The sequence below is a fragment of the Maylandia zebra genome, linkage group LG20 (genome assembly GCF_041146795.1).
Source record: "Maylandia zebra isolate NMK-2024a linkage group LG20, Mzebra_GT3a, whole genome shotgun sequence".
NCBI classification, from domain to species: Eukaryota; Metazoa; Chordata; class Actinopteri; order Cichliformes; family Cichlidae; genus Maylandia; species Maylandia zebra.
In genome coordinates, this window is record NC_135186.1 from 23,809,715 (window position 1) to 23,835,711 (window position 25,997).

General features: G+C 41.0%; 2 protein-coding genes and 1 long non-coding RNA gene across 8 annotated transcripts in view; 2 read left to right on the plus strand and 1 right to left on the minus strand.

The window, feature by feature from the left end:
- LOC101487336 (glutamate receptor-interacting protein 2) overlaps positions 1-4,499 on the plus strand; it is a 32,724-nt gene extending 28,225 nt beyond the window's left edge. For 2 of the 5 annotated variants that reach the window (XM_004546039.4, XM_004546040.4), the window contains exons 23-24: positions 1,315-1,461; positions 2,520-4,498. In XM_004546039.4, coding sequence (XP_004546096.2) covers positions 1,315-1,461; positions 2,520-2,717 — 345 coding nt within the window. In that variant the 3' untranslated portion in view covers positions 2,718-4,498. Of the gene's footprint in view, positions 1-1,314; positions 1,462-2,519 lie in introns of all 5 variants that reach the window. The other 3 variants (XM_004546042.5, XM_023154898.3, XM_004546041.4) reach the window with 2 other exon arrangements.
- A 2,406-nt stretch (positions 4,500-6,905) lies between these two features.
- On the minus strand, positions 6,906-23,744 carry slc6a6b (solute carrier family 6 member 6b). 2 transcript variants are annotated; one of them, XM_004546045.5, is made up of 14 exons: positions 23,635-23,744; positions 18,567-18,796; positions 18,339-18,473; positions 16,038-16,272; positions 15,246-15,378; positions 14,428-14,562; positions 13,662-13,765; positions 13,408-13,532; positions 11,945-12,057; positions 10,760-10,897; positions 10,241-10,343; positions 9,310-9,410; positions 8,957-9,127; positions 6,906-8,653 (listed from the first exon to the last, which is right to left on the minus strand). In XM_004546045.5, exons 2-14 carry the CDS (start codon positions 18,793-18,795, stop codon positions 8,498-8,500), a joined length of 1,878 nt encoding a protein of 625 aa, XP_004546102.1. In that variant the 5' UTR covers position 18,796; positions 23,635-23,744; the 3' UTR covers positions 6,906-8,497. The 2 variants fall into 2 exon arrangements, with proteins under 2 accessions (XP_004546102.1, XP_004546101.1); XM_004546044.3 differs by lacking the exon at positions 23,635-23,744 and adding an exon at positions 20,497-20,630.
- LOC143414453 (uncharacterized) lies at positions 17,492-18,648 on the plus strand. Its single transcript, XR_013095069.1, has 2 exons — positions 17,492-17,784; positions 18,131-18,648. It is a non-coding gene; the product is annotated as an uncharacterized LOC143414453 (long non-coding RNA).
- Positions 23,745-25,997: the final 2,253 nt, after the last annotated feature.

The following is a 25,997-nucleotide window of genomic DNA, read 5'->3' on the forward strand; positions in this document are numbered from 1 at the left end:
TTGTTGCCATCATATTAAAAATTTGCTATTTTTTGTGAAATTGTAAAATGTTTAAACATTAGAAATGTTTTGTATCCTCTACTGTGAATAAAATACAGGCTTGTGAGATTTGCAAATCATTGCATTCTGCTTTTATTTGCATTTCACACAGCATCCCAAAATTTGTGGAGTTTGGGTTGTATGTGAGAGATCAGCTACTCTAACTTTGGATATCTCCTCACACGTTCTGGTACATGAGACAATTTTTCACGAAAACCAAAGTTTAAATACAGTATCTCAAAGACTTTGCATTTACAAAATTAATACCTACATTGGTATCTTGCGTGTTATCCGATTTGCAGGTTTTAAACTTGAGCTGTAGTAATAGGCCTGCCAGTGCACGCACACTTGATGAACATGGAACAGCATGTTCTGTAAAAATCGGTGTGTAATGCGTGTTTATCTCTTCTACGTGACTTACCTCGTCGGGACTGGCACATGAGACAAATTCATGTGATGCTTTACCTGAGCATCTGTGAAACTTGTGACTACACGCCCACTGAGAAGTCTGTTTGGCGTCATATGTGCATCGCACCATGACTGGGAGTAATAGAGGGCATCAGTCCTGCAGTGTGGAAATTAACAATATTTTTAGTTGACACAACCTATATGCTATCATGGAAAAATCACCAAGTACAAGCTTAAACCTGCTTTATTTGGTTATGGCTAAAGCTGCCGACCTTGTTTTAGGGAACATGGAAATTGAGAAAGAAAGAGCCATGTGGCTGTGGGCATTGTAATTGTTTAGTCTTTACACAGGGAGTGGACACAATAAAAGACACAATGTACAGTCCAGAGCCAGGTCAGCTGTTTAAACTAGTTTCCATTCTTAAGTTATTGTCGGGTGTCCGGTTGCTTAGTTTAGCATTATGTACAAACAGAAAATGATCTCATCTAACTCTTTGAAAGGCAGTGCTTAATGCCAAGTACCAAAATATCTTGCAAAACGTTTTCCAGAGAAGTGATCACCAAGAAACAATAGCTTTTCCGTGTCTCATTCAGACACTCTACTTTGATGTTTCCCTTTTCAAGAAAATGTTTAATGTCAAAGTCGCCTTATGACTCAACCGTCAATGTCAGACCTGAGTTGTTTGGTTGGGGGTGGGGGGGTTGTTACCTCTGCTTCACCTAAAGGCATACAAATATTTCTGTAGTGTTTTATTTTTCTTCACAAAAATCTATAGCTGGAGTACATCTTTCAAAGCCAATGAGGAAAAAGGTTCCAAATGCTGAAGAATGTTTTATCTATGACTGCAATTTGCCCTCTGTTTATAGGTGACTATAAGAAAGGATCGCGAAAGCCGTGACTTTGGTTTCAGTGTGTCAGACGGGCTGCTGGAAAAGGGTGTCTACGTGAATATGATCCGGCCTGATGGCCCAGCTGACCAAGCAGGGTTGAAACCTTTTGACCGCATTCTTCAGGTACTGTTTGCCTTTACAAAAAGGAAAGGGGGGAAAAAAAAGTTTCACATGCTGGAAAATGCATTTTTTTTTTTTTTGGGTTTTTTGCAGCAAGTTGGGTGAGAACACTGAGACGTTTCATTTACACTCACCAGCTGCGTTGTTAGATACACCTTGATTATTCAGTCCTGCACCCCACTCTGCAACTTCTCTCTTCCAGTGATGCCCCCAAAACCCTCCATAGTGACCATGTCTGCTTCCAGACCATCAAAAAATAAACCAAAAATCTGCAAATAATGTTTTAAGCATAAAAATTCACAAACGACAAATTCGCAGCAAGGTGAATATGCTTAAGTGAATCACTATCGAATCAAAGCACAGCCCACAGAGGAGTGGCAGCAATTTTTCATTCCAGCTTATTGACTAGCCAAAGACACACAGTCATAATTCATCGGAAAGCAACACTCTTGGGATTAGAAACATGACGTGGCATTACCTTGACCTCCAGTAAGACTGTGAGGAATCCTGAAGTTGTTTTTGATGAGGATATGCTGTTCAAGGCTAATATTTTAAAAAAGGAAAAAAAAAAAAACAGGAAAAAAAAGCTTGTCTTCATATTAAATTCAGAATTAAACTTATAATCTTTCTCCACGTGCAAGGTCACAAATACTCCCATTTTATCCTAAAGATCTCCTAGTGTTATGTCACAGCAAAACAGTGCTTATAGTTGCTGGGGTATTTAAAAGTAGAATGGGAGGCAGAGCCTTCAGCTTTCAGGCCTCTCTTCTGTGGAACCAGCTTCCAGTTTGGAGTTTGGGAGACAGGGAAACCACTTTACTTTAAGCATTAGGGGTGGATGAGGTCACCCTGAAACCTCCCTCAGTTACACTGCAAAAGACTTAGGCTCCTAAGGGATCCCACTGAGTGTTTCCTCTTTACTCTGTTGCTACTGTTTATACACCACTTTGCATTTCATCATTAGTTGTTTTTATGAAATAATAGCTCTCGTCCACCAAATGACTCTTTCAGGGAAAAGAAGTGTGTACTGAATAGTAAAAGAACTGGTTGTCATTTCCCAGGTGAACCGTGTAAGGACCAGGGACTTGGACTGTTGTCTAACTGTGCCCTTAATTATGGAGGCCGGAGACAGCCTGGAATTGGTCATTAGCAGGAATCCACTGGCAGCAGCAGACGCAGAGCTGCCAAACGACTGTGACGACCCCTCAAACTCACTGTTCTGCTTCCCCAACCACGGGAACAACATAGTTGCCCTCTGACCACAAAGAGAGATTCTAACTCTGCAGTATAGGGGACCTCTCTTGAACACACACACATCACGTGGTTAAGCCCGTCACATTGTACCTCTCAGACACACCTTCACACTCATTTTCAGCACTCAGCGCACATCCACAGACTCAACCACTTTCTTCCCCTGAAAGCATCGCTCTCTGTCTCACAAAGTCACAAGTGCATGTGTTCACAATTGCCAGTTTTAGTCACTGTGTTCACATGATGCAGTTCAGGGGAGGCTCTGGCTTAAGGGCAGACTCCCCCACCCATTCCACCTCCACAGGCAAAGCCACATGCAGGCTTATATAACAGGGGAGTCATAGTGTCTGACGGAGCCAGGATGTCAAATACACAAGCCTCGGTTCTAGAGAGGCTCGAATGCTCATTGCATTCACTGCACAAGTTACCGTTTTCTTTAATAGGTTTTCTCATTCAAGGACCAAAAACCTAGCTCTGTTTTTCATTTACACATTTGCAAATAGAAGCCCCAAATGCAGTATTTCATGTGCATGTAAAACGGTCATACAGAGACACAAAGGTGCGAGTAGGCTCGAGATTCAAGGAATGTTGCACCTATTTGAGTTATTTCACCCATGACTTGGCTCACTGCCCTCGTTTCCAGTCTCTACTCCACACTGCCTGCCCTAGAGATGGGACAGTGCCTCCAAATAGACAAATGCTGTCTGATACTTGTGAGTATCATTAGCCACATTTTAAATTCCCTTATGTTAATGTCACAAATTCATAGAAAGGCACTTAATTCTTAGTTTTTAGTAATTTCATTGCTTCCGAATCACCCTAGATATCATGCTTTATTTATTTATTTTTCTGTTGACAGATTTTCAGTTTCACAACATTTGCATTTTTCTTTTTTATTTGTGGCACCACATTTGCACCATTCTACTTTTAAGAGTTCCTATGTTCACATTTTTCACATTACTGTATGACTTTGCATGTGGCATTGCACCAGAATGACTTGGGCACTGATGCTTCCTCAAGTGAATTACACCTTTTCCAAAAAGGAGGATGAAAAGTGTTTCATTCATCTCACTCAGCTGGCTATCAGGTTATTTTTCTCTGAAGTTCCTACCAATATGTGTAAGCATGTTAAGCATGCATATGACTTGTTCGGTGAGTAAGTCACTCCATAATACGTATTGGAGTGTTATCAGTTTCCTTCAGCAGGATCATGAGCGCTTATCAACATGACACTGTTTTTATAAAAGCCTCTGAAGGAAATGTGACCTGCTGATTAAGCAGACTGCCTGGAAACAAGCATTTGTTTCACTGGGTGTGTTTGGCTCATGTGAACGTGTTTTGAGTTGGTCTGTAGGTTTCTCATAACGGGAAATTGCATCAGAGTCATCTGTGAGGCTGTAACCTCTTAATTTAAATTAAATGTCATATTTTTACAGTGGCCTGTTTTTAAGGTTTTACAGTAATTTATGCGTTGCCCCTTTTATTATAGCGTAAAATGTCATGTATGCAGTGCTTTATTTTTATTGACATGCACATCGCATGGTGTCTTGATGTAAGCTGTGATGCTGAATGTGATTTTTTTTTTTATTATTATTTTTTTTTATAAAACATCTACATCCTCCCCAAATATGTCAGGTATCATTTCACAAGAACTTGAAAAATGTATTGGATATTTTATTTTTGTTTAATTTATTAAGTAAGAAATGTATTTCTTTTTATGACAATAAAGTTATGAGATTACAGTTGACTGATTTCTGGTTTGTGGTCGTTAATTTGATTGTCCCCGTGTGTTTGCATTAAAGCAATGAGTTACCATGACCTGGTTAACACTTGTACTTCAAGATGATTCAGGTTAATTCCTTGACACAGTGGGGACAACAATAAAATGACTGAGAAAATCCAAGTCTCTCCTGATGTTGCTCTTACTGCTAAATTACAAATATTGGAATGCTAACCATGAGTTCAGATGTTGAACATGGAAAACTTATGTTAGTATTTAATTTATGTAGACGATGCAGTTTCTCAATCCAGAAGCTAACATAGTGTCTGAAACTTGCATTCTTTTTAATGGCTACTAGGGGCTAATAGCAAAAAGAGGGTTTGCATACATGTGACCACTATGTAATGTTAACTTACTGATGTGTATTACTGAGTATTGTTATGGTTGTAGGTTGAATGAAATTGAAGGACTACGTTACAATTTTCAGTTTTTCTGTGAAAACTGAAAATTGTAAAGCAAACCACAAATGGAGCCGGTTTGCCTGAAAAGTTTGCACTGTGCCTCCGTGATTCAGCCAACATGTTTCAAAAGGCGAAGTTCCATTTGCAGTTACGACCCCTAGGCTAGTTAGCAAGTATTTGCAGGTAAACATTAAAACCTTTCCCACAGTTGCCAATCGGTTAGCAACTGGAGGATTTTTGGTGAAGTACCTTCTTTTCAACCAATTTCATCCAACAAGAGCCACCAACTTCCAGGAACCACTACCAGCCAGTCAGGGAATACACGTTTCCCGAGCATCCAGTGGTTGCATCACTTCCAAGATGGTGGACAATTCTTGAGTAATACGAAAGACGTCAAATCAGAGACCTCAAGAGAAGTCCTATAGAAATCCAATGTTTGATTATATCACTTTTTTTTTTTCTTTTTTAAATCTCAAACGTACTCTGTTTAAGAAGAGAGGATTATCTGGAGTATACAAACCACCTGTGATTGACAAGTATCACATGTCGGTTGCACATTCATCTATTTTCTCCTGCTTATCCAATCAAGGTCACAGTAGGACTGGAGTCTATCCCATTTCCCAAGGCAAATGTCCAGGATACACCCTGGACAGTTCGCCAGCCCATTGCAGGGTTATCCTGTGACGGTCACGGCTACACCAATTGTTGAATTGCCAATTAATCTAACAAGCATATCTTAGGACTGTGGGAGGAAGCCGTGGAACACGAAGGGAACCGTGCAGGCTTCACACTGCTAGCCGGGTTCAAACCCAGGACCCCCCTTGCTGTGAGGCAATAGTGTTAAGCACTGGGCCAAACCTGAAAATGTAAAATGAATTCTAGTCATTTCCATTTATGGAGAATTTGACTATGAGCCAATAAACGTGCAAATACTCAGCAACCGCTGGAGTAAGAATCTTTTTGACTTTTTGCAATTAAGTGAGCAAAATTAATACTTTTATTAAGGATATTTTTTACAGTTCATATAAATATGTTACTAAGATTAAGTGCTAAAAAAAATATGCAGCAAATAAAAAAGATTTGTTTTTACTGTTCTGTTGAAATTTAAAAGAAGAGTGAACAGAAAAAGAGGGAAAGAAAAGAAGAAGATGAAATCAATATACAGGGAGGCCTGGGCCCCTACAGTAGTCTTTTGGCATATGGGTTGCCTCTTCAACTCAGTGATTTATACTGGCGCCCTCATGCTATGCCTTTTTCTAAGCGACTAAACATCCTATTGCTTAAGGTGATTAAATTCAATGTGAAAAATGAGCCTTGCACTTCACTCTTGACTTAAATCGATCTGCAAACATGATTTCACAAAGGGCTCTCCCAGTTCCCTGGAATCCTTTTACACCCCTGCTTCCTCCTGCACTCAGACACTTCTTTAGAGAATCAGTGCTCCAAGGGTTTGAATGATGACACACCAGAGACCTGCCCAAATAAGTCTGCATTTGTGTGTGCGATGTCAGAGCTGTTCCCACCTGCTACTACCAGTGAACAGTAGATTAATGGAGGGACAGACATCCTGAAAAAACTTTAGAACAGAGGTCAATGAGCCATCGCAGGGAGAGGGGAGTCAGGGTGACATTGGTGGCCTTCACCAGAGGGCGTCTAAATAAATATAGATGGCTATTTTAGGAATGGAATCACTATGCATTATGATTTGGGCAAGGAGCAAACCTCGGAACAGAAAATGGTTAAAGTGGGAGGCAGTCCCATGAGCTTATTTTCTGCACACAGGTCAAAAACATTGGTGCAACAACCCAAATTGTCCCCGTTCTGAAAGTTAAGAGCTACAAATGATACCTAGCTCAGTGTCACTCCTGGATTGGATAAGTGGAAGAAAATGAATGGTTGGGCGAACACCTAATAAAGTGTATATAAAGCATAAACTGTGAGATCTAATGATAGAAGTAAGTAGGCATAAACACAAAGAAACTCTCATAGCTTCAGAAATATCAAATACACACAAATCCAAAGAAAAATATGTTTATTTAATCTATATAGAAATGATGCAATGTGCATCTCAAAGGGAAAAACTGTGAGACAAAAATACTTTGGTACATTTAAATTTCCACATTGCAATTTTTTAAAAGGAGAAAGCAGCAGGGTACGGTGGTGTGGCGGCTCCTACACATGCTTCAGGAAAACAATCCTCAAGAAGTTGTACTGAACTATTGCAAGTTGTTTCTTTGTTATGCATTACGTATGATTAGACTACGCCACCGCTTCACTGAATATTGCACCCTGAATGTGCAAATCCGGGCTCACGATAACTGACATGTAGCGAAACACATTGGTGAGCTTTGATTAAAATAATGAATCAGTGATGGTGTTCAGATGATGTGCAGTATAAAATTGATACAAAAAGGCATATGTGATTTACAAACAATTAAAATTCTACAAATAGTCTCTCAAATACAATTGAATTAAAAGCCAGACTCCAGTGGTCGTTCTGCAGAGCGCACCTGCTACTGAAAGCACAACGGAGAGAGCTGTCAGGCGGTTTAGTAAAAACTAACGCTTCTGAGTGATGTTCCCACAGATCCCACTAACAATGAGAAATCTGAATATCTGATGGCAAGTTTCTACTTTCTATTCTGTCATCTGTCAAGAGACAACTACATACCTCATATCAAAGTTTACAATTTCAAAAAGTTAGAAGCTAAAAATATTTCTCCTGAAACATGTTGCAAATGTAGCTGCGATACTCTGCAACAATAAAAACACACTACAATAAAGGTGAAACAACATATAAAGTGCAAAGAGAGGTTTCAATAAATGCACTGACTATAGTAGTCACACAGGCAGTGTACAAATACTCTAAAAATGCCACTTCCCTTGTTTCCCCCCCTTTTTTTTTTTATTTCCTACCTGTCGTTTTCTCTTATTTTATCTCAACTGCTTTCAGGATGGATCGTCTTAAAAAGGCATTTCTCACAGTATTTGGCCAAGACCAACTTGTAACTTAAAAGTTGTCAAGCAAGAGATTACTCTATACACTGCATATTGCTGCTTAAAATGTCATGGATATGTTCTCTGAGAGATGTAGGTGACTGGCTTCCGCCGCAAGCGGAGGTACATTCATTTCATTGTGGCATAAAATGACATAAAAATTAGAAGTCAGTACAACAAGACCGTCACAATCACGTGAAACCTTCCACCTTTTTTTGCAGTTAATTACTCATTTAGTTTATTTAACAACATGAAAAGTGAGAATTTACTCTTTTCTTCTATAGCACTGGCAAAAAAAAAAGCAAATTCCTCATCTTTCCGGAATCAACAGAAAGGTAGTAAACATTTAAAATGTTTTATCTCGAAATACTGCCCAAACTGAGATCAGTGCCAACTACAGCAACAACAACTGTAACAACAACAATATCAATATTGTAAAAAATGAAAAAAAAAATCACAAGAAAAATAAAATACAATAATAAAACCCTCTTCATAGAAATCAAACCAGACTATCTCTAACGTGAATATACCGGACAACGTAAACCTACTAAAGTTAGCAAATATGATACCACAGAAAGCACATCAATCGTATTCCTCTCACAGAGAGCGCTCACATCATTGTTTCTACAATGGTGTGGGTGGGCTTGATTAAGCCATTGTTCCCATTTGGGTCCAGGGGCTGTGTCAGCTCACTGCCCTTCAAGTTGTATTCTTTCGGGCGGGAGCTCACGCCTGACTTCGCTGGGGCTGCCACTGCTTTGATCCTCTAAAGGGAAGAAGATGAGACATTAAAATAATGATCGTCAGAAACTGGGGTGGTTTAGGGCTTGAAATGACAGTTATCAAGAAAATAAACAAGGGCGGTTGATTAAGGGCAGTTTATGTGATTATTAATTATTGTGTACTTTCTTTTTAAGTAAAATGCTGAAACAAATGAACCAAAAATACATGCAAATTGCTGACTGGACTTTTCTGCTTTTGCAAAGAGCCGGGAAGTCTGTTTCCTCTTGACTTTGGATTGATTTCCCTCATTTAAATCTCTGCAGGAAAGCTCCCGTTAAAAGCTCACCTCAATCAGAGGTCCCTCAGACTGCAAGATCTTGATGACCATCACCATTGGGATGCAGATCATGGAGGACAGAGCCAAAATCCAGCCCAGACCGATGGCCCAGTCAGGGTACTCATACACCTTGTTATAGGTCAATGGCTTGTACTTCACCAGTGAGAAGACAAAACAGCCCTACAGGGAGCAAACACACACACACACACACACACACACACACACACACACACACACACACACACACACACGCACACGCACACTGCATTTAGCACAAGCTGCGCCCCTTACATGTGACCTTCAGCAATCAACATTTGTCACGCCAGTTCCTCCAACACAGTGAAGTGCCACTGATCTCTCACCATGCAGAGGACAGGAGTGATTATGGACCAGCTCCATTTCATCCACGGGTTTGGTCTGTAACCAATCATATCTTCAACTGCATCATAGAAGTTATCGACTCCTGTTCAACACAAAACAGAATAAACAATAAGCCGAGTCTATTTGTTTCTGCAAAGTTTGCTAAAATGGTGAATAGTGCACATTAGATACCAGCGACTCTATAATCTACACGTGTTGTTGTTTCCAATGATAGAATGACCTTGGACTGCATTGGAGTTTCACTGGGTCATGGCTATCTAGTATCAATAATCTTAGCTCTGTCTTTTACATCTTAAAAGACCATTAATGGTCTTTACTGGCTGGCTATAGATTGCTGTGTGTTTAGTGCAACTGTGCTGTAGTCCACTGGTTTGTGCAAGACATTAGCTGTTGATGTGAATATTAATTCTGTTTATTCTGTTTTTACTCTTTTCCTCTTTTTTGCTGATGAATAGACAAATAACTACTATAACAGCATCAGTTCAGCACAAAAGCCCCCAGCTTCACAAATTAAATGTTGTCCAGGAACTACTTTTCTGGACCACAGAGCCTCCACCAATAAAAGGGGTGCCATTAAAGCACATGGGCATTAGCAGGGAAGGTGCAGCTTTGCTTCCATTCCATTTAAGGTTTTTCTCTTCTGGCTAAATGTCGCTTTGTTAATATTGGTAGGGTACAATCTGGTGGGAGGCAACTCTCAGTGGCCAATGACAATCTAGCAGGGGACTAACTCCATCCTCACCTCCCCTCAACCTCAAAGCAAGCCCACAGTTAAAGTTATTTACTCCTGACGTCTGAAAACCTCACAAGGCCACCTTTGTTTTACACCCCAGAGATCATTAAGACCTCTTTTACGAAACTTTTTGATGGACACAACAGAAACCTATCACATCTAGAGTCACTTCCACTTACCATAAACCCAGGCTACAGCAATGCATTCAAAGAACGCAACCCACAAAAGGCACACACCACTGGCTGCATAGTAGTCAAAGAGCTGGAACACATACATGCCACCCTGGAAAAAGAGGAGACGGAAAGCTGCATTAATTATCTGTGTGTACATGTGTGTGTGTGGTGAAAAAACGGACCCCACAGAGATAGAAGGGGGTATTAAATAAGGGTGGGCGAGGGTGCTGAAAGCAGGACACAAGAATCCTGGCACCCTACCCGTAGAGTTCAACAGGTGCTAAGACGTCATTGAAGCACGGTTAAATGCTGAATGGAAAACAGCATTCCAAATTGTTCCATTCTGACATACCGGATGTGTGTGTGGTAGTGTGCTAGGAAGCCATATTTGGCTATGACAATACAGCAGCAGAGAGGCATGTAGAAAATGTGCGGGGTTATCGCTGTTGTTCATCTGTTCCTTTTCCTTATCTTAACAGGACAGCCATCAGAAGTATGTGCGCTAGTGACTGCTGATGGACTTACTTTTGTCACCATGGCGAGTCCCAGGAGATAGCTCATGAAACACATCACAGCTATGAAGATCTCTCGCCGATAACCTTTCCTCAGGACGGCTGGATACAGATCCACAATAGAGGTGATCTGACCTTCCACTTCAACAAACTGTGGGGACAAAAGCAAAAAAAGTTCTCAGAGAATTTAAAAAAGAAAAAAACATTTAAAAATGTGCATATCTTTCTGCGTGTGCGCAGCTCTTGTTTTGCCTCCACAAACGAGTGATTAGAGAATGAGGGCCGTCTTTGTTGGGCAGTAATGAGAATTTAAACAAGGCTCCTCTCTGCAACACTGGTTTGTTGCTACCAAGACACAAGGGCAACAAAACAGTGAATCACTGTCTCTGTCTGCTTGTCTGTGTAACACTCTCGCTCCCCTGTGTCTCCTCATTGCCTCATAAGCAACAATATGTTTCAAGAAAACTATGAATTTCCTCACAGAGAACACGCTCCTTTGTTGCACAATAACAAAGAAAAAAACCCTTACACAACTGTGGCATGTATGTGTGAGCGAGGTTAACAATATATAGCATTCAGGAGTACAAATGTGCATATAATTTACGGCCAAATAAATGCACCCACACACACTGGCATTAGTTCTCTCATGGAAATAGCAGCACTTGCATGAGCTTTTACATGTACTCAAATTTAGAGTGCTGGCCTGATCTTGCAGCTGACTGAGATGAGGAGCTTGCCATGTGCAGGACTCAGTTAGCACAAGAGTAGAATTACACTTGAAGGCAGGAAATGTGATATAGCTGGAGAATCCCTTGGGAGTACACTTGTGTTTTGTCTACTTAGATTATCTTGTCTTAATCAGAGCTCTGCCTCGTATGAAAGCTAGGCTGCTTGCGTACAAACTATTATCCTTACTTTTATTAACTAAATGTTTGGACATCCACCAACTTCCACAAAGGAACTGTGATCCTTAAGGAATCAAATGTGGTAGTAAAATGCCTTTGTTTAAACCGGTTTCTTGTCTGTCAGTCATCTGATAACTTAGAGAGGTTAGAAACAGAAAGGAGAGACACTAAATGTGTTTTACGTATTCGGTCAATGAACTCACAGACTCTTGGAGGTGTCCGTCTCAAATTAACGGGCACAAGACCAAACAACTGTTCTGAGGATAGCTTTACACTACAGCAAAAACACTGACCTGGCTGTCAAGGCCCAGAAGCAGCAGCATGATGAAGAAGAGAATGGCCCACAGGGTTGGCAGTGGCATCATGGATACAGCTTTAGGGTAGGCAATGAAGGCCAAGCCGGGACCTGGAAGGAGAACAGAGAGGGGATGGGGAGAAGGGAGAGAGGACAGAATTAACATTTCTATCTAATTTTGGCTTGGCCGATACAGTGTGAGGGAATGGTAAAATAAAGTAGCAAAGAGCAAAGGAAATACTGCGTTATGGCCAACAAGACATGGAATAGCTCTAACTGTGTGAAATGGTTCCTTTTTTTTTGCTGGCCATATATTAAAACCATCTTTAGATTGGTTTTTAATCTAATTTATCCTCTGTAGCACAAGCAACAAAAATCAACAAAAATACATACTTATGTATACAATGTAAGTATACATACTTCACACGTAACATATTACATAACTGCCGACTGTTACTCAGTGTATATTGCCTTTCTTACTGTACAAATCACAGCTGCCTGACAGAATATTTACAGCTCATTCATTCTGAACATGAGTTTATCAGGATGCATTTCGATAAGCACTCAATATCTGTGACATGCTGGTTTATTATCACTGCATCAAGGTGTGCAGTGATAATAAACTTAATTTAAACAAAGCAGACATGGATTTTAGCAAAGCAATGAACCAGTTCAGTGAGATATTATAAGAGCATCAGGAAGAGACTCCATCAATTGAACAGCTGAGAAAAATGTAGGTCAAAATATTTGAAAAAACATATACATATAGATATATAGATATATTTTGGTTTCCATATATGATGGAAGCAGCATAGAATTAGTGTTCATTTGATTACTTTATTATATTCCAGATAGCAAAACTTCTAACTTAAACTGAGCAGAGAAAGCATGCTTAAAGAAGACACCTCCCCTTCAAAGTCAACATAAGAAATAGAGGAAGACAGATCCAGAACCAGTGGCGTCCATCTCAGGAGATCCACAGCTTGTTAGCAGAACTGGGCTTACAACATACAGTTACATACATACAGTAAAGGGCCAGTCTTCTTAGCAATGGTCCAAAAGATAAAGTTACTGAATGGCATGAGGAGGATGACTGTGGGACAGACTGGTGCCACTGAACAGCTGTAGTAATGATGACGGCACAGTGCAGGAGCTCTTTAACGCCGCAGTTCATTGTGTAGCTAAAACACACAGCATCTCACCAATGCCATGAAATCTGTCCTTAGAAAACGTGGATCACACTTTGTAGAAATAAACCTGTTTCTTTGAGGCTTTTGTTCAAGGAGTGCGCAGTTGCCGATACCTCTACGTTGCTAGATTTCGAGACTTACATAAGCTACTTCTTTTAAATTGAATTCAATTTTCAATTTTTCCAATTGTCTTTTTTTTTTCTTTTCTTTTCTTTTTTTTCCGGGCAGCAGCACCCACCATCACTGCTGCCATCACCTTGGACCCTCGTACCTGACTCTGCCACATCGGCAATGTCCACCCCTTGTTCTTGTGCCATGAAGCCCAGGACGGAAAATATTGCGAAGCCAGACACAAAACTGGTACCGCTGTTGAGGCCTCCCAGCAGCAAACAGTCCCTATGTCACACATATGTCATGGAGGTTGTTAATGAACACAGGTGGAACCGAAGTTCCCATTTTCTTTTCACGCAACCGAGTTGCTGTCACTACTAGACTCCCACTCGCCCTAGTGGAAACACAGCTCACCTGTAGCAGTTGTATTTGTACTTGTTGTAGCTCCCCAGTGACGTCATGGCGCCCAGGCAAATGGCATAGGAGAAGAAAATCTGGGTTCCTGCATCAATCCACACCTGAGAAGTAGGATGTGATTGCTGATTTTTCAAGATTTCAAAAGATTGCCTTAACTCTACAATCACTGATACATGCTTAGGGGTAGTAAAAATAAGGTTAAGTACTCCATCATCATCATCCTATCATCTTGTTCTATTATATCCAAAACACAGAAAGCTGTGACCAGTAAAATTCAAACAATGAACTGAAAATTGCTCGAAAGCTAAAAATCGTGACCATGTTGTTTGACTTTGAGAAGGAGCATGTGCATGATGTGAAGGTGCAGTAAAGCCATAAACAGCAGCAGTGGAATATCTTAGTTTAGCAAAAAGTCTGGGAACAAAAGGAAACAGACGGCCTCTGACTCTTTCCAAAGGTAATAAAATCCACCAGCAAAATCCAGAGATCACTTCGTCTTTTTAAAAATATATGGTCAGAGTCATGCCTGTAATGTAAGCATATTCACTTGCTATTGCAACTGTATCCTATTAAACTGCTTCATTGCTGCCTTGTTTAATCTTTTGGTTTAATGGACTAAAGTTATATTCTCTTGATTTGTGAGCTATGCAGGTGCTGTTTGGGATCTTTATGTGTGAACGGCTTCCTTTATATAATTTTATATGGCCCAGAGACTATTGTAGGAAGCTTTAACAGATCAAATAAAAAAGGTTTTCATTCTTACCTCTGGATCTTGTAGGCGGGTTACGTTAGGGTAAAGGTAAAATTTGATCCCTTCTCTGGCTCCAGGAAGCGTCACCCCACGCACCAGCAGTACAATCAGCATGACAAATGGGAAAGTTGCTGTTATATACACCACCTAGACCGGACAAAGGATTTATTAGCTAAAAACAATGAACAACATTTACATGGTTATGACTCATCACTGTTGAGATATAGTGCGATAAACGCTTCTTCATTTTTTAAGTTTCATTTCCACTCATATTTGTCCAGCTCCAGCTCAAAGGAAACATTGTTCTTATTGGGTGATAACAATTTCCCCCAACGAATAGCTGAGTGGAGGGCCTAGATACACTTCTTCTATAAGAAAAGTCATGCATGACACAGTATAACGTGGCATTCGTGCAATCTGCATACAATAAATCCTGAATTGTTAGCTGATTAAAGGTTAAATCATTTTAAGACAAATTTGTCACAAAAATAGGGAAATACGCACACCTCCAGTTCCTAATAGAGTTATCCATTTTCAAAGACTTTCAAAGCCTTTTGCCTCTAACCCATTTTCGGGTCTGCTAACAGAAACAAAGACAGGACTAAGGAGCGCCAGTCAAGTGTTTACAGCAGACAGTGTGTCTAGCCAAGGACTGACTTCCAGGACAACGTGGAGGTCTGTGTCTCTTAATCATCTTTATTAACCTTGTTTCCAAGCATGTGGGCTTTCTCTGAGCAGCAGTGTTTTGTCACTGACTTGTTAGGGAAAAACTAAAAAACTGCATCCAAGCAACCCAAAAAGTACAGGGTGTGTTGATGAGTCACACTCACTTTCCCTGTGGACTTGACTCCCTTCCAGATGCAGAAAAAGCAGATGACCCACACTGCCAGGAGACACAGTGCTAAGTCCCACTTCAGGGGCCCTATGTCTTCAATTCCAGTGGAGATGCTTAGGACGTTGCGTCTGCAGAGAAAACGTATGTAAGTGCCTAACTAACAATTCACAAATTGCCATTAGATCCAAACATATTACAAAGCAAATGTGCATGAAAAAAAAAAAACTTTTCTTCAATTTAATTTCACAGTTACGGTCTAACTTTGAGGATGAACTAGCATAATGCAGTGCAAACCAAGTTTATATTAAACTAGTGGAGAACTAGTGCTTTCTAAAAGTAAACACTCCCCTTGCAAGAATGTTGCTGTTCAAACACATTTACACAAGCAAGATAAAGAAGCACTGTTACTTTGGTATACTGAAGAGTGGATATGTGTGTGTGTGTGTGTGTGTGTGTGTGTGTGTGTGTGTGTGTGTGTGTGTGTGTGTGTGTGTGTGTGTGTGTGTGTGTGTGTGTTTCTTAAATATGTTTTCCTTTAACAAAAATCAAGCATAATCTCTTGCTCTGAAGTTTTCTACTATTATTTTTTTTCTGACTTTTAAGTTTAACCAGATAATCCTGCTATGCTCAGCCTGTGTCAATGCATTCACCCACAGGTCAAATCCTTTAAAAGATTCTTCTTTTGTCTCTTAATATGATCCAGATTTTCTGTGTGTGTGTGTGTGTGTGTGTGTGTGTGTGTGTGTGTGTGTGTGTGTGTGTGTGTGTGTGTGTGTGTGCCACTCACTCCCAGAACTCGGTGACGGGGGAGGTAAAGTTGGTAGCATTGGCTGCCAGCCAAAGGGTCTTGTTCTTGCGCACTGTGTCCTCTACACAGTGCTCTGTGTTCCAAGGCTGCTTGCATTTTGCCCAGGGGAGCTCGGGCTGAAAGCACTGAAACAGGTAGTAGAGTCCCCAGGCCAAGATCACAATGTAGTAGATGTTTAGTAGAGACACGATCACGATAGAGGCATAGCCAATACCTGGAGACACAATAAGAGGGCGGGCAGATTTGAATTTTAAGGTAAAACTTTCTTTTAACATTCGAATCAGGCTTTGTGTCGGCTTCGTTTAAAGCTGCAGTAACAGATTTGTGACCACTTGTGGGCAGAAAAATTGCTGTGAACACAACATTGACAAAACACGTGATTCAGTTCTCCTTTTTTGTTCAGCTGCTCACCTACCCTATCGGTTTTTTGTTTTTATTACTGCCTATTGTGAGAGCTCAGTCAGAGTGAACCAAAACAGGAAATTAAAACAATGCAAAGTATACAAAACGGCACACATAATTTACTGCAGAGATGGGTTAAAATTCCATGCGTGTTCATCAAAACAAGCTGATGGGAAATTAGTCATGTGAGCCTCTGTTTATTTCAAAATATCGATAATTGCCACTTTAAAAGAACATGAAAATATTGTGAAGTTACAGCAGCGACACGGAGTGTGGTCAAAGGTGAACAAGAAGACTTTATTCGAACTCGAACACAGAGGAACACAGCCCAGGCTTCACTTGACTATCTACTGTTATAATGTCCTTAGTGTTTTTAAGTTATTTTTAGATGACTTTGCTGGGAACCTGGACACAAACACCCCGGTACTCTTCCATTGCTTTGGAGTATTTTTAAACTTATCATCTCTTTCACTCCCACCTCCCCCTTCCTACATTCCAAATGCAAACTGATAGACGACGCACGCGGTCCACATGAGTAAAGTCGCATATTCCCTGTGCGATAAAAACACATTAAGGTATACTGAACAGCACAGAGAGCTGTGATTGGTCAATTCCACAGCAAACTGGGGACTTTCTCTATAACAGCAGGTGGGCAGACATCAGCTTCGGCATTCTTTGGATAACAGGGACCGTTGACAGCTGCTGGAGATCCGGGAGCCATGCAGTTTCCTCTTGCGTGATGTCCCACGTGTGAACATGAGTAAGAGTGTCAAAGCAGCTGCCACGGGTGTGGTGCGTCAGTGCTTGTCTACAGCTGTCATTCAAATGTAAAGGGATGCATATAAGCGGTCCGGCAAGAGCTCAAGTAAAGAAATCAGGTGACAAAAGAGCAACTGAGGCAGTGCTGTCCCGCAGTACTCACAGTTTTGATTATATCTCATAATCCAAAACAAAACAAGCAGGCACGCTGCAGCTCCATGGCAACAAAATGATCAGAGTCTCATGCAGCAGGTTTGCACGAGACTCTGATCATTGCTAGGCAACTTTTCCCCCCTCACAGTCTGTTTCTATGGCAACCAAGAACTCATCAGTCGATTTCAGCAGGCGCATTTTGGGGGAGAGACGCGACACTTATTAAGAACAGACATCTATGAGAGAAAACTTGCTGTCCTCTCCCACCCAGCAAAGAACCATTTATGTGCTAGATACTAAACAAATAAGCTATTCGTGTTGTTGTGCTGAAGCACGCACAAAGCGGAAGTTCACAGCAGTTCCAGCTGTTTGGTGGCTGGCACATGTGCTCCTGCTTGTAGGAAAAATTTAGGTAAGTGTGTGTGTTGTTCTTTTTTTCTTTGCTTTCTGTATGAATAATATAAGCTTGCATTATGTTCAAGAGTTAGAATAAGCTGGGGACATGTGATCTTGTCTGCATGAGGACTGAGCATTGTGCATGTGTAGTAGAGCTATAACTGGGTTTTTAATGTTTTCTTTTTTAAAAAGAGGGGGAAATAAACCTAATATATAAACATGGGTATCCTCCAGCCGAAGCTCCAAACCTCGATATTCAGGAATTTTAATTCTTAGCTTCTGCATTTCTGCATTCTTTGTGATGTAACCTTCACAACACAAAGCAGACTAATGGGGTAAGACTGGTCTAATTGTACTGGCAGAGAGAAGAGGACAACTCGGCAGAACACGCTGTCCAAAAGATGAATACTGGACTGACACAGGAGGAAAATGAGGGCAGAAACCTCGCTCAGACAAACCTCGCTTTTACTCAGTGTTAAATATTAAACGAACAAGGTGGGGAACATTTGTGCAGAGGTTTTATCCTTCTTTCTGTGGGTGAGAAGTTTGTGTTTGTGTGTTTGAACTGACCAGTGAAGATGGGGCAGAGCTTAGCCCAGCAGGTGATCCCTCCCTCAGAGGTGTACTGGCCCAGTGCGACTTCCAGGAAAAACACCGGCAGACCACCCCCGAAAAGGAAGATGAAGTAAGGGATAAGAAATGCACCTGAGGGAATTCAAGCACGATTGAGTTCAGATATTTTGTGACCTTAATCTTGATCTTTTTTTTTATTCTATCTGTTGTGCATCTATTACGTACCGCCACCATTTTTATAACAAAGGTAAGGGAAGCGCCAGACGTTTCCTAATCCGACAAAGCCTCCAGCCACGGACAGGACAAAGTCGAGCTTACTGGCCCACTTCTCCCTCTGAGGAGCTTTGCCTTCTGCCTCATCCTCAGGTCTCGTACCTGGGCTCTTCCCTGGTGAAGGTTTCAGAGTGTCCTTGTGAAAGTCCTTCAGACATTGAAGCTTCTCTTTTTGTGCCATGCTGCAGGCAAAGAAAAAAAAGACACAGTGATACAAACAAAAGGAGAGAGGTGAGCGGGAGACGCATTAGGGAGATAATGCTATCTCCTGACTGTGTTTCGGGTTGCTTTGCGAGCGCATAATATACACGACAATGCTGCTAATCTTGCTAATCTGAGCAACTCATGCCTGGAGGTCATTCAGACTATAGAAATGGTTGGTGAGCAGATTTGCCTTTGACAAGAGAGCAGATCCAGTATGGAATACGTTTTAGGCAAGAAGAGTCAAAATGCAAATTCTACAATTTTACCAAGAGACATCAAAACATCAGCGCTACAGATTGCAACAGAATACACTGGTGCAATCACACAGTGAAGAAACCCACTGTCCTTCTTACTCTGTCGCAATAACCCACAGATGAAGAAAATCATTTGGTTTTAAACACATGCTGTAAACCACAGTTAAATTACACTGTTGTAATTCAGATGAGTGTTTTTTCACAAACAATGAAAGACTTTATGAACCCGAGTTAACCTGAAGGATCTCTGTTTTTTTTTTTTTTTTACCACATCAGTAGCGACTCAGTTCAACAGGATCCAAATTTAGAGAGGACGATATCCTTGTACATTCCCCGTAGTGCTGGCTACTCTCAAGAAGCTACAACAGCCTAAGTTAACTCGAGTGTTTACAGTGTAAACCATCTTTCCACGAAAGAAAGGATTTGTTAATACGGGTCGAGGTATCCTATTGCGCTGCATGAGCCAAAAAGAAAAAAGCAACCCTAATAGGGTAGGAATAACCGTGTAACGCATGGCAAAGCTGAATATAATTTAAGTTCCCGGCCAGCGGGTGTTTTAGAAAGAACAAAGGAGCCATAATGACAAAGCCATAATTAATTAATAAGATATGAGATTGAATCTGATGCTACTGAGAATGAGTTGGCACAGAAAAATCAGATACTTCCTCTTAACAAAGATCAGGTGATGAAAAGCATGTGCAGAAACTAACTAATCTAAGTTCAGTTCCTCTTGACACCTAGTCAAGAGAACTTTTTTATAGAGACAGTTAAAAAAAAAGAGGCAATTGAATTTACAATCACACTTTCATCTCTCAGGAAATGGACTTTAACCAACAACAACATTGGGGAAAAGATTCTCTGAGAGCTCTCACATGTCTCCTCACTAAATTGGTGCACACTGTGAGCCATCTTATTCTGAGTTTTCTCTCTTCCTGTTATGCATGACAAGTTCACTTGAATTGCTTGCCATTCTCAGGCTTGCTTACATAACTGGATCAGTTCTGTTTCTCATCCTGTTTCTCTCTCGCTCTCTCTTTATCCCTTTTACTCCCCTCCTTTTACTCTCGTCCACTCAGCGTAAGCTTTCACTTGCCTGCCTCGTGTTAGGAAGCTATAGATTTAAGCGAACAGTCCTTTGGGCTGGCCCCAGATATAGCTCACAAAAAAATCCCTAAGCCTTTAAGAACGAAAATAGTGGACTTGTTGAGAATCCTCAGTGATGAATGTAAAATTACTGCCTTTCTTCTTCATGTCAATTTGCATCACAAAAACAACAACAACAACAACAACAACAACAACAACAACAAAGCCTATTCGCAGTTCTTTCACACTGTATTTAATCTGACAAAGCTGTGACTTCACACACACAAGCTGTACCCAGTAAAATCAAATCTCCCCTCAGAAAAACAATACAAAAAACTTACATTTCCTTCATGGCTGCGACTATGTATAGTGTTCCTCTCTCTCAGCTGTCACCATTCCTCTGTACTGAATGTCTTTATGCTGCCAGGGTCAGAAGAAGTGAAGCTGACAGCAGAGCCCGCCCCTTGGCTAAAGACAATTAAACCCAAAGTAGAGATTGGACACAGCTTTCCTCTGACAGACAACTCAGGTACCAACGTGGGAGACTGTAAATTTCCACTTACAAGTCTCTGCCCACAAACATACAAACTGCCAAGTGGTGGGGGGTGAGTGTGTGTCACACAAGCAATGCATACACATACTATTTATTCATGTTGTAGACACAGAGGACATTTCAGAGGAAGCGACTGAGAGTCCTTGACTGGTTTATGATCTGCTACAAAGTGACCAACTGAATGAAGCATTGAGAGGTTGTTTGTTTATTTGTTTGTTTGTTTGTTTTAGACACTTAAACAGAACTGAAAAATGAATTTCACTTCCACAACCGCACTTCCTTTTAAGAGAGATCTTCATGTGAAAACTAATTTAATTTAAGACCATGTCGAGATGTCCTCTGTCCTTTCATGACACGTGGCGTTTTATCTGGGAAATGTAAACAAGTACAGTATCAACTAATAACAATGCCAAATAAGGCAATGTGTCTCCTCTGCTTGTTAATGGTCTATTGGGATGCAGTTCATTGCTTCAGTGGCTCACAATGGCTGGCATGGAAAAGTCTGTTTAAACTCCACTGGAGGATTTACACAGTTAAATGAGGGACATGAACCGGCTGGTGACAAGCTGCTGGTTAAATACATCTTTGGCACCTCTTGGATTCATTATCCATACAGTATGTTCCTCAGTGTCATGCTCTATATACTATTTGGGTTATGCCAAGTTAGGTCACACAATTTGGCTAATAATTAGCCATGGATTCTTCATAACGCATCCTGCCATTCCCACCAGCAGTTACATCATCAATAATCACTTTGACCTGATTTTAATGACAACCATACACGCCCATGTCATAACACTACCTCCACCATGTTTGACAGATGATGTGGCATACTTCTTATCATGAGCTCTTTCTCTCCATCTCCATACTTTTCTCTTCCCATCATTCTGGTTAATACTTCAAGTTAATACTTGTAAATTCAACACTCTGAATCAGCTTCAGATATGTCTGCTTCATCTGAAATAAAAAGGAAACACGCCTCACCTGGAAATTTAACTGCTTGTCAGTCAACTGTCCAATTAGCTTTAGCCTCTGAAAATGGGACTAAGCAATGAAAAATGGGTGTAATTCCTAAAATGTTAATGCATTTTAACTCCTAAATTAAACATCCAAGCCTGTATTTCAATCACATACTGCTCGTCTTAAAATCCTCTGAGGCCATACTCTAAAAATGGTGTCTCTGTCTAACAAATTATGAACTTAACTATAACAATGTCAAACTGGATGGGTAATGCAAATCGTGAATATACTTTGTTCTTTCACCTACGACTTCTTTTTTCCCTTTAAGAATTGCGTTTTTGTTTTTCTTACAGGCTTTCACATCTTGTCTTCTGCAATTTGGCTAAAGTGTCGGGTTTAAAACTGATGCTCACTTTGAGATGATCAGGTCTGTGTGCAGTCTGAACAACACATGTAAATTCACTTATATAGTACATGTTATTAAGCTTTAATTCAATGTTCTTTGCATAAATAAACAACCGAATATGCATGCTGTTGGACTGTGGGAAGGAATATGGAGGAACTGGAGGGAAGCTATGCAGGTGCAGGGACAAAATGCAAATGCTACACATAAAGGATCCAACTGGTGAGAAGCTTCAAAGCCAGACCTTTTTGAAACGGGAGTTCTAACAACCACACCACTGCACCATCAGCAATAAAGGAATAAAAATGTAAAACATATCACATATATGACACAAGTGGACTTGATGTTCATTAGATTGACCACACAGCAGCCTTTTATTAAAAAAAAAAAAAAGTAAAGAAACAGAAGCTGTTGTGATGGGTATCTAATCAGAAGGCAGTTTAGAAAGGAGGATCACAGTAACTGAAGGTCCCCTTGCCAAAGTTGGATGGGGTACAGTTTAAAGACCTTTCATTTTGAAGGGGATTCTGTGTTGTATCAGCAGTCAGCTAATATATTAAAATGTTTGTGTTTTGTGTTGTTGTATTTGAAATGAATAATTGCAGTAATCCAGGAAAACACTAACCATCAAAGAAAATCAAACAGCATCGCCTCCTAATTTAGCGAAGAATCCCAATTTATTTTCAGGTTTACAAGGAGTTTCACAGTAATATATGAAACTACTACACATGTCACAAGTTCACAAACAAAAACACTTTTTTAAGTCAGCCTTCAAGAAACCTTGTGAGCACCTCACACCCTCCGAAGGGCCAATTCGGGGACTTTATTTTCAGCACCAATGCCAAAAGAGGTACAGCGACCCCTGAGGTTTCATCTGCTGAGAGGGCGGACTGGTGTTACTAAAGGACACACGCCAATCAATCATACACTGGCTGAGGCGGAGACAGAAGAAGTAGGTTAAGTATGTGTCACTAATATATAAGCTAGTAAACGTCTTAGTTCATCACACCTACTTCAGCATTCACTCAGCTAATGATTTGTGGCTGAGGAAAGCGAAGGTGCACCTTCACATTTTCCTCATCCTCATCACATATCACTGTGAACGCACCGCCCCTGAACGCACCACAGCAGCTCAGCAAATGCGACCAAACTGAAACTGGAAACGCTGTCTTATCAGACACGATGAACAGGCAAAAGAGGGTTCAAAGACCAGAACTTCGCTCCTTTCCCTCCCTTTTTTTCAGTATATGACCAAAACATGCCCTAATTTAGTCACGTCGTTTGTATGGCAGGGCTGAAACAGTGTTGCTTCTCTGTAACGGATAAGCGCACAGCATCATGTGAAAGAAAAAGAGGAAATGTTTTCAGCTTTTTATGAGCGAATAAAAAGGATCAGCAAGCTTACTTTCCGCATCAGAACACTAAATATTAAACAAACAACAACTTACATTTGGATTAATTAGGGTTTCTCCTATCACACATTTTCTCCTATTAAAACATAGTCTATTAACCTCATGCACTCAATGATATATTAAGAATATATAGGATTACCCGTCCTCTTACTTTTACTAAGCAGCCTGTTGTTCCTTGTTTGGTAGCCTGTGTTTAACGACGAGTCATACAATGTAATCTACTTTTTTTCTCCCCCCAAGATCGCTGATTCAATGAGCGTGTGTGCGTTTAATATCAGTTTGAGTGGAAAATCACTAGCTTCTCCATGCAACTCTTAAAGTGGCAGTCTCCCTGCATCCGCCCTTTTACCTGATTCTCTTGACAGCTTCTGACTGACAGACCGATAACGACCGGCAAACGTTATAAACCATCATGCGGCATTGATCAGGGATTTGCAAAAGTGCAGACGATGAACATTTATAGGGCTAAATTTAATTTAACGTGACAGTGAAAAGCACCATAGGAAATAAACCAGAATTACGCAAGTGAATTCGGTATGACTTAATGGCTTTATTGGTGGTTTATAAATGATTGACTATGTGCAGTATCGATCAATTATTACCCAATACTGACATACAAGTGGAAAATTACAGCGGGAAGCTATCTATCATTTCTAGTAATGTTGATGTTATGGCAATCAATTAATAAACTGTTGCTTTCTGATAAGGTGGTTCACCTCTCATTAAAACCTAGAGTGGTTCCCAGGGGATGAATATCCTACTATCTCGTTGTCTAGCACCACCATAAGGCTCATATTTTCTAGTCAAATGGTGTAAAATTAGATTTGATTTTTCACAGTGTGGTATCGCAAGAAATAAGTGGTTATATAAATATGAGTATACATAATAGTTATTATTCATAGATACCTACATCCTAAGTTCCTGTTAATCTTCTGAAAGAAACAGAATGAATGTGTTGTTACAATGGTAATGCCAGGAGAGGCAGTATTAGTTCTGTGTTACATTAATGTGTAAGGAAGTGGAAGAAGAGTGTGTCCTGTAGGAGGCAGTAGAAAATGGATGCTCATGTTCTGTACATGCCCTGAAAGTAAGGTTCAGTAAACCAGTGCAACGATACCCCGGTGTAAGGCTCAGTTATTGTATTTTTATTTTTTGAAGATGCAACACACAGGATGAAGACATTTTGAACAGGTGATATAAGCAAAAGCACAGGAGTAGCCTAATGTCATTAACAATGACTGTGCTCCTTGTAGGTATATAAGTAAACCGTGGCATTGTGCCATGAGACCAATCGAAGGACCCTTAACCAACCACACCTGTTGGAAAGAAGCCATTTTTACCCATTTTGAATGTCTGGCCTATGTATATGGGTGTGATTGCAACTGCTAAAATCCATTCAGTGGGTTATTCAGTCATTAAAATTGGGTGAGCTGTTAATTATTTACTGATATACTTTTACTATACTATACTTTGATATACTGTAAAAACATGTTTACATTAAGTAATTTGATGTTTCTGTCACGTTTTTATCTTGTAGAACTACATTAAAGATTAGAAAATGTTCAGTGTCCTACTTTAGTTAATTTGTCTGAATTACAATATTACCAGCAACTAATTAAATGTTAATATTGTAGCGGGTCAGGGCTGTTCGGGGTTCTGTTTGTACAGTTATGTTTTGTGTATGTTGCCATGGTGACGAGTGACGCTCTCTCGCTGCAACAGTGTGTCCTTCCTGGGTCAGAGGGCGCCCTGTGTATTGTTGTTGTTGTTGCCGCGCTGAGCAGTTAGCTAGCGGCAGTGTGTTCTTCTGAAAATGTTAATAAACGGCTGTGCTCCCTGGCTAGCTCACGGGAAGCAAGACCAAACGATACCTCCGTCTCCTCCTTGTCTGAGCTCGCCACATTGGTGTCAGAAGTGGGATAGCTCACCCTCGCCGTAATGGAGAGAGACATTCAGAGGCTGGAGCAAGCTGTCGAGGAGAACATTCCCCGCTTGGGAAACTGGCGATTGAAGAGAGAGGATGTGAGCGGCCATGTAAGTCCGACGGGTCCCGATGGCGCGAGCGCACCGCGGCGGCGGCCCATCGCGACAGATGCTAGGGCAATGCTTCATGGGCTACCTCTGTCGACCCACACGCCGAGCCCCCAGCCGCGAGCAGTTATGCCTACCACGCCAGTTAAGGTACCAAAATACAACGGGCTAACCCCGCTAGAGTCCTACCTCTCACAAGTGCGGCTGGCCGCCAGACATAGTGGCTGGAGTGAAGAGGAGACTGCTACACACCTAGCACTAGCATTAGAGGGAGATGCACTGCAGATACTCCTTGACCTAGCCCCGGCAGAGCAGCATGAGCTCCAGGCCCTCACTGCGGCACTCGAGAGGCAATTCGGGCAGCGGCACTCCACTGATCAGAGCAGAGAGCAGCTAACCAACCGGAGCCATCGACCGGGGGAGAGCCTGGGCACCTTTGCAGCAGACGTGTTGCTGTATGCTCGTCGTGGCTACCCGGAGTTT

Bases quoted from the DNA above. Each gene is read 5' to 3' on its own strand.
- slc6a6b (XM_004546044.3), bottom strand. The intron at 13,766-14,427 runs GTAAGAATGAAA...CCTACTTCTCAG, and splicing joins CCCGCCTACAAGATCCAGAG to GTGTGGATTGATGCAGGAAC. The intron at 9,128-9,309 runs GTGAGAGATCAG...TGCTCCCTGTAG, and splicing joins TCACTCCTGTCCTCTGCATG to GGCTGTTTTGTCTTCTCACT.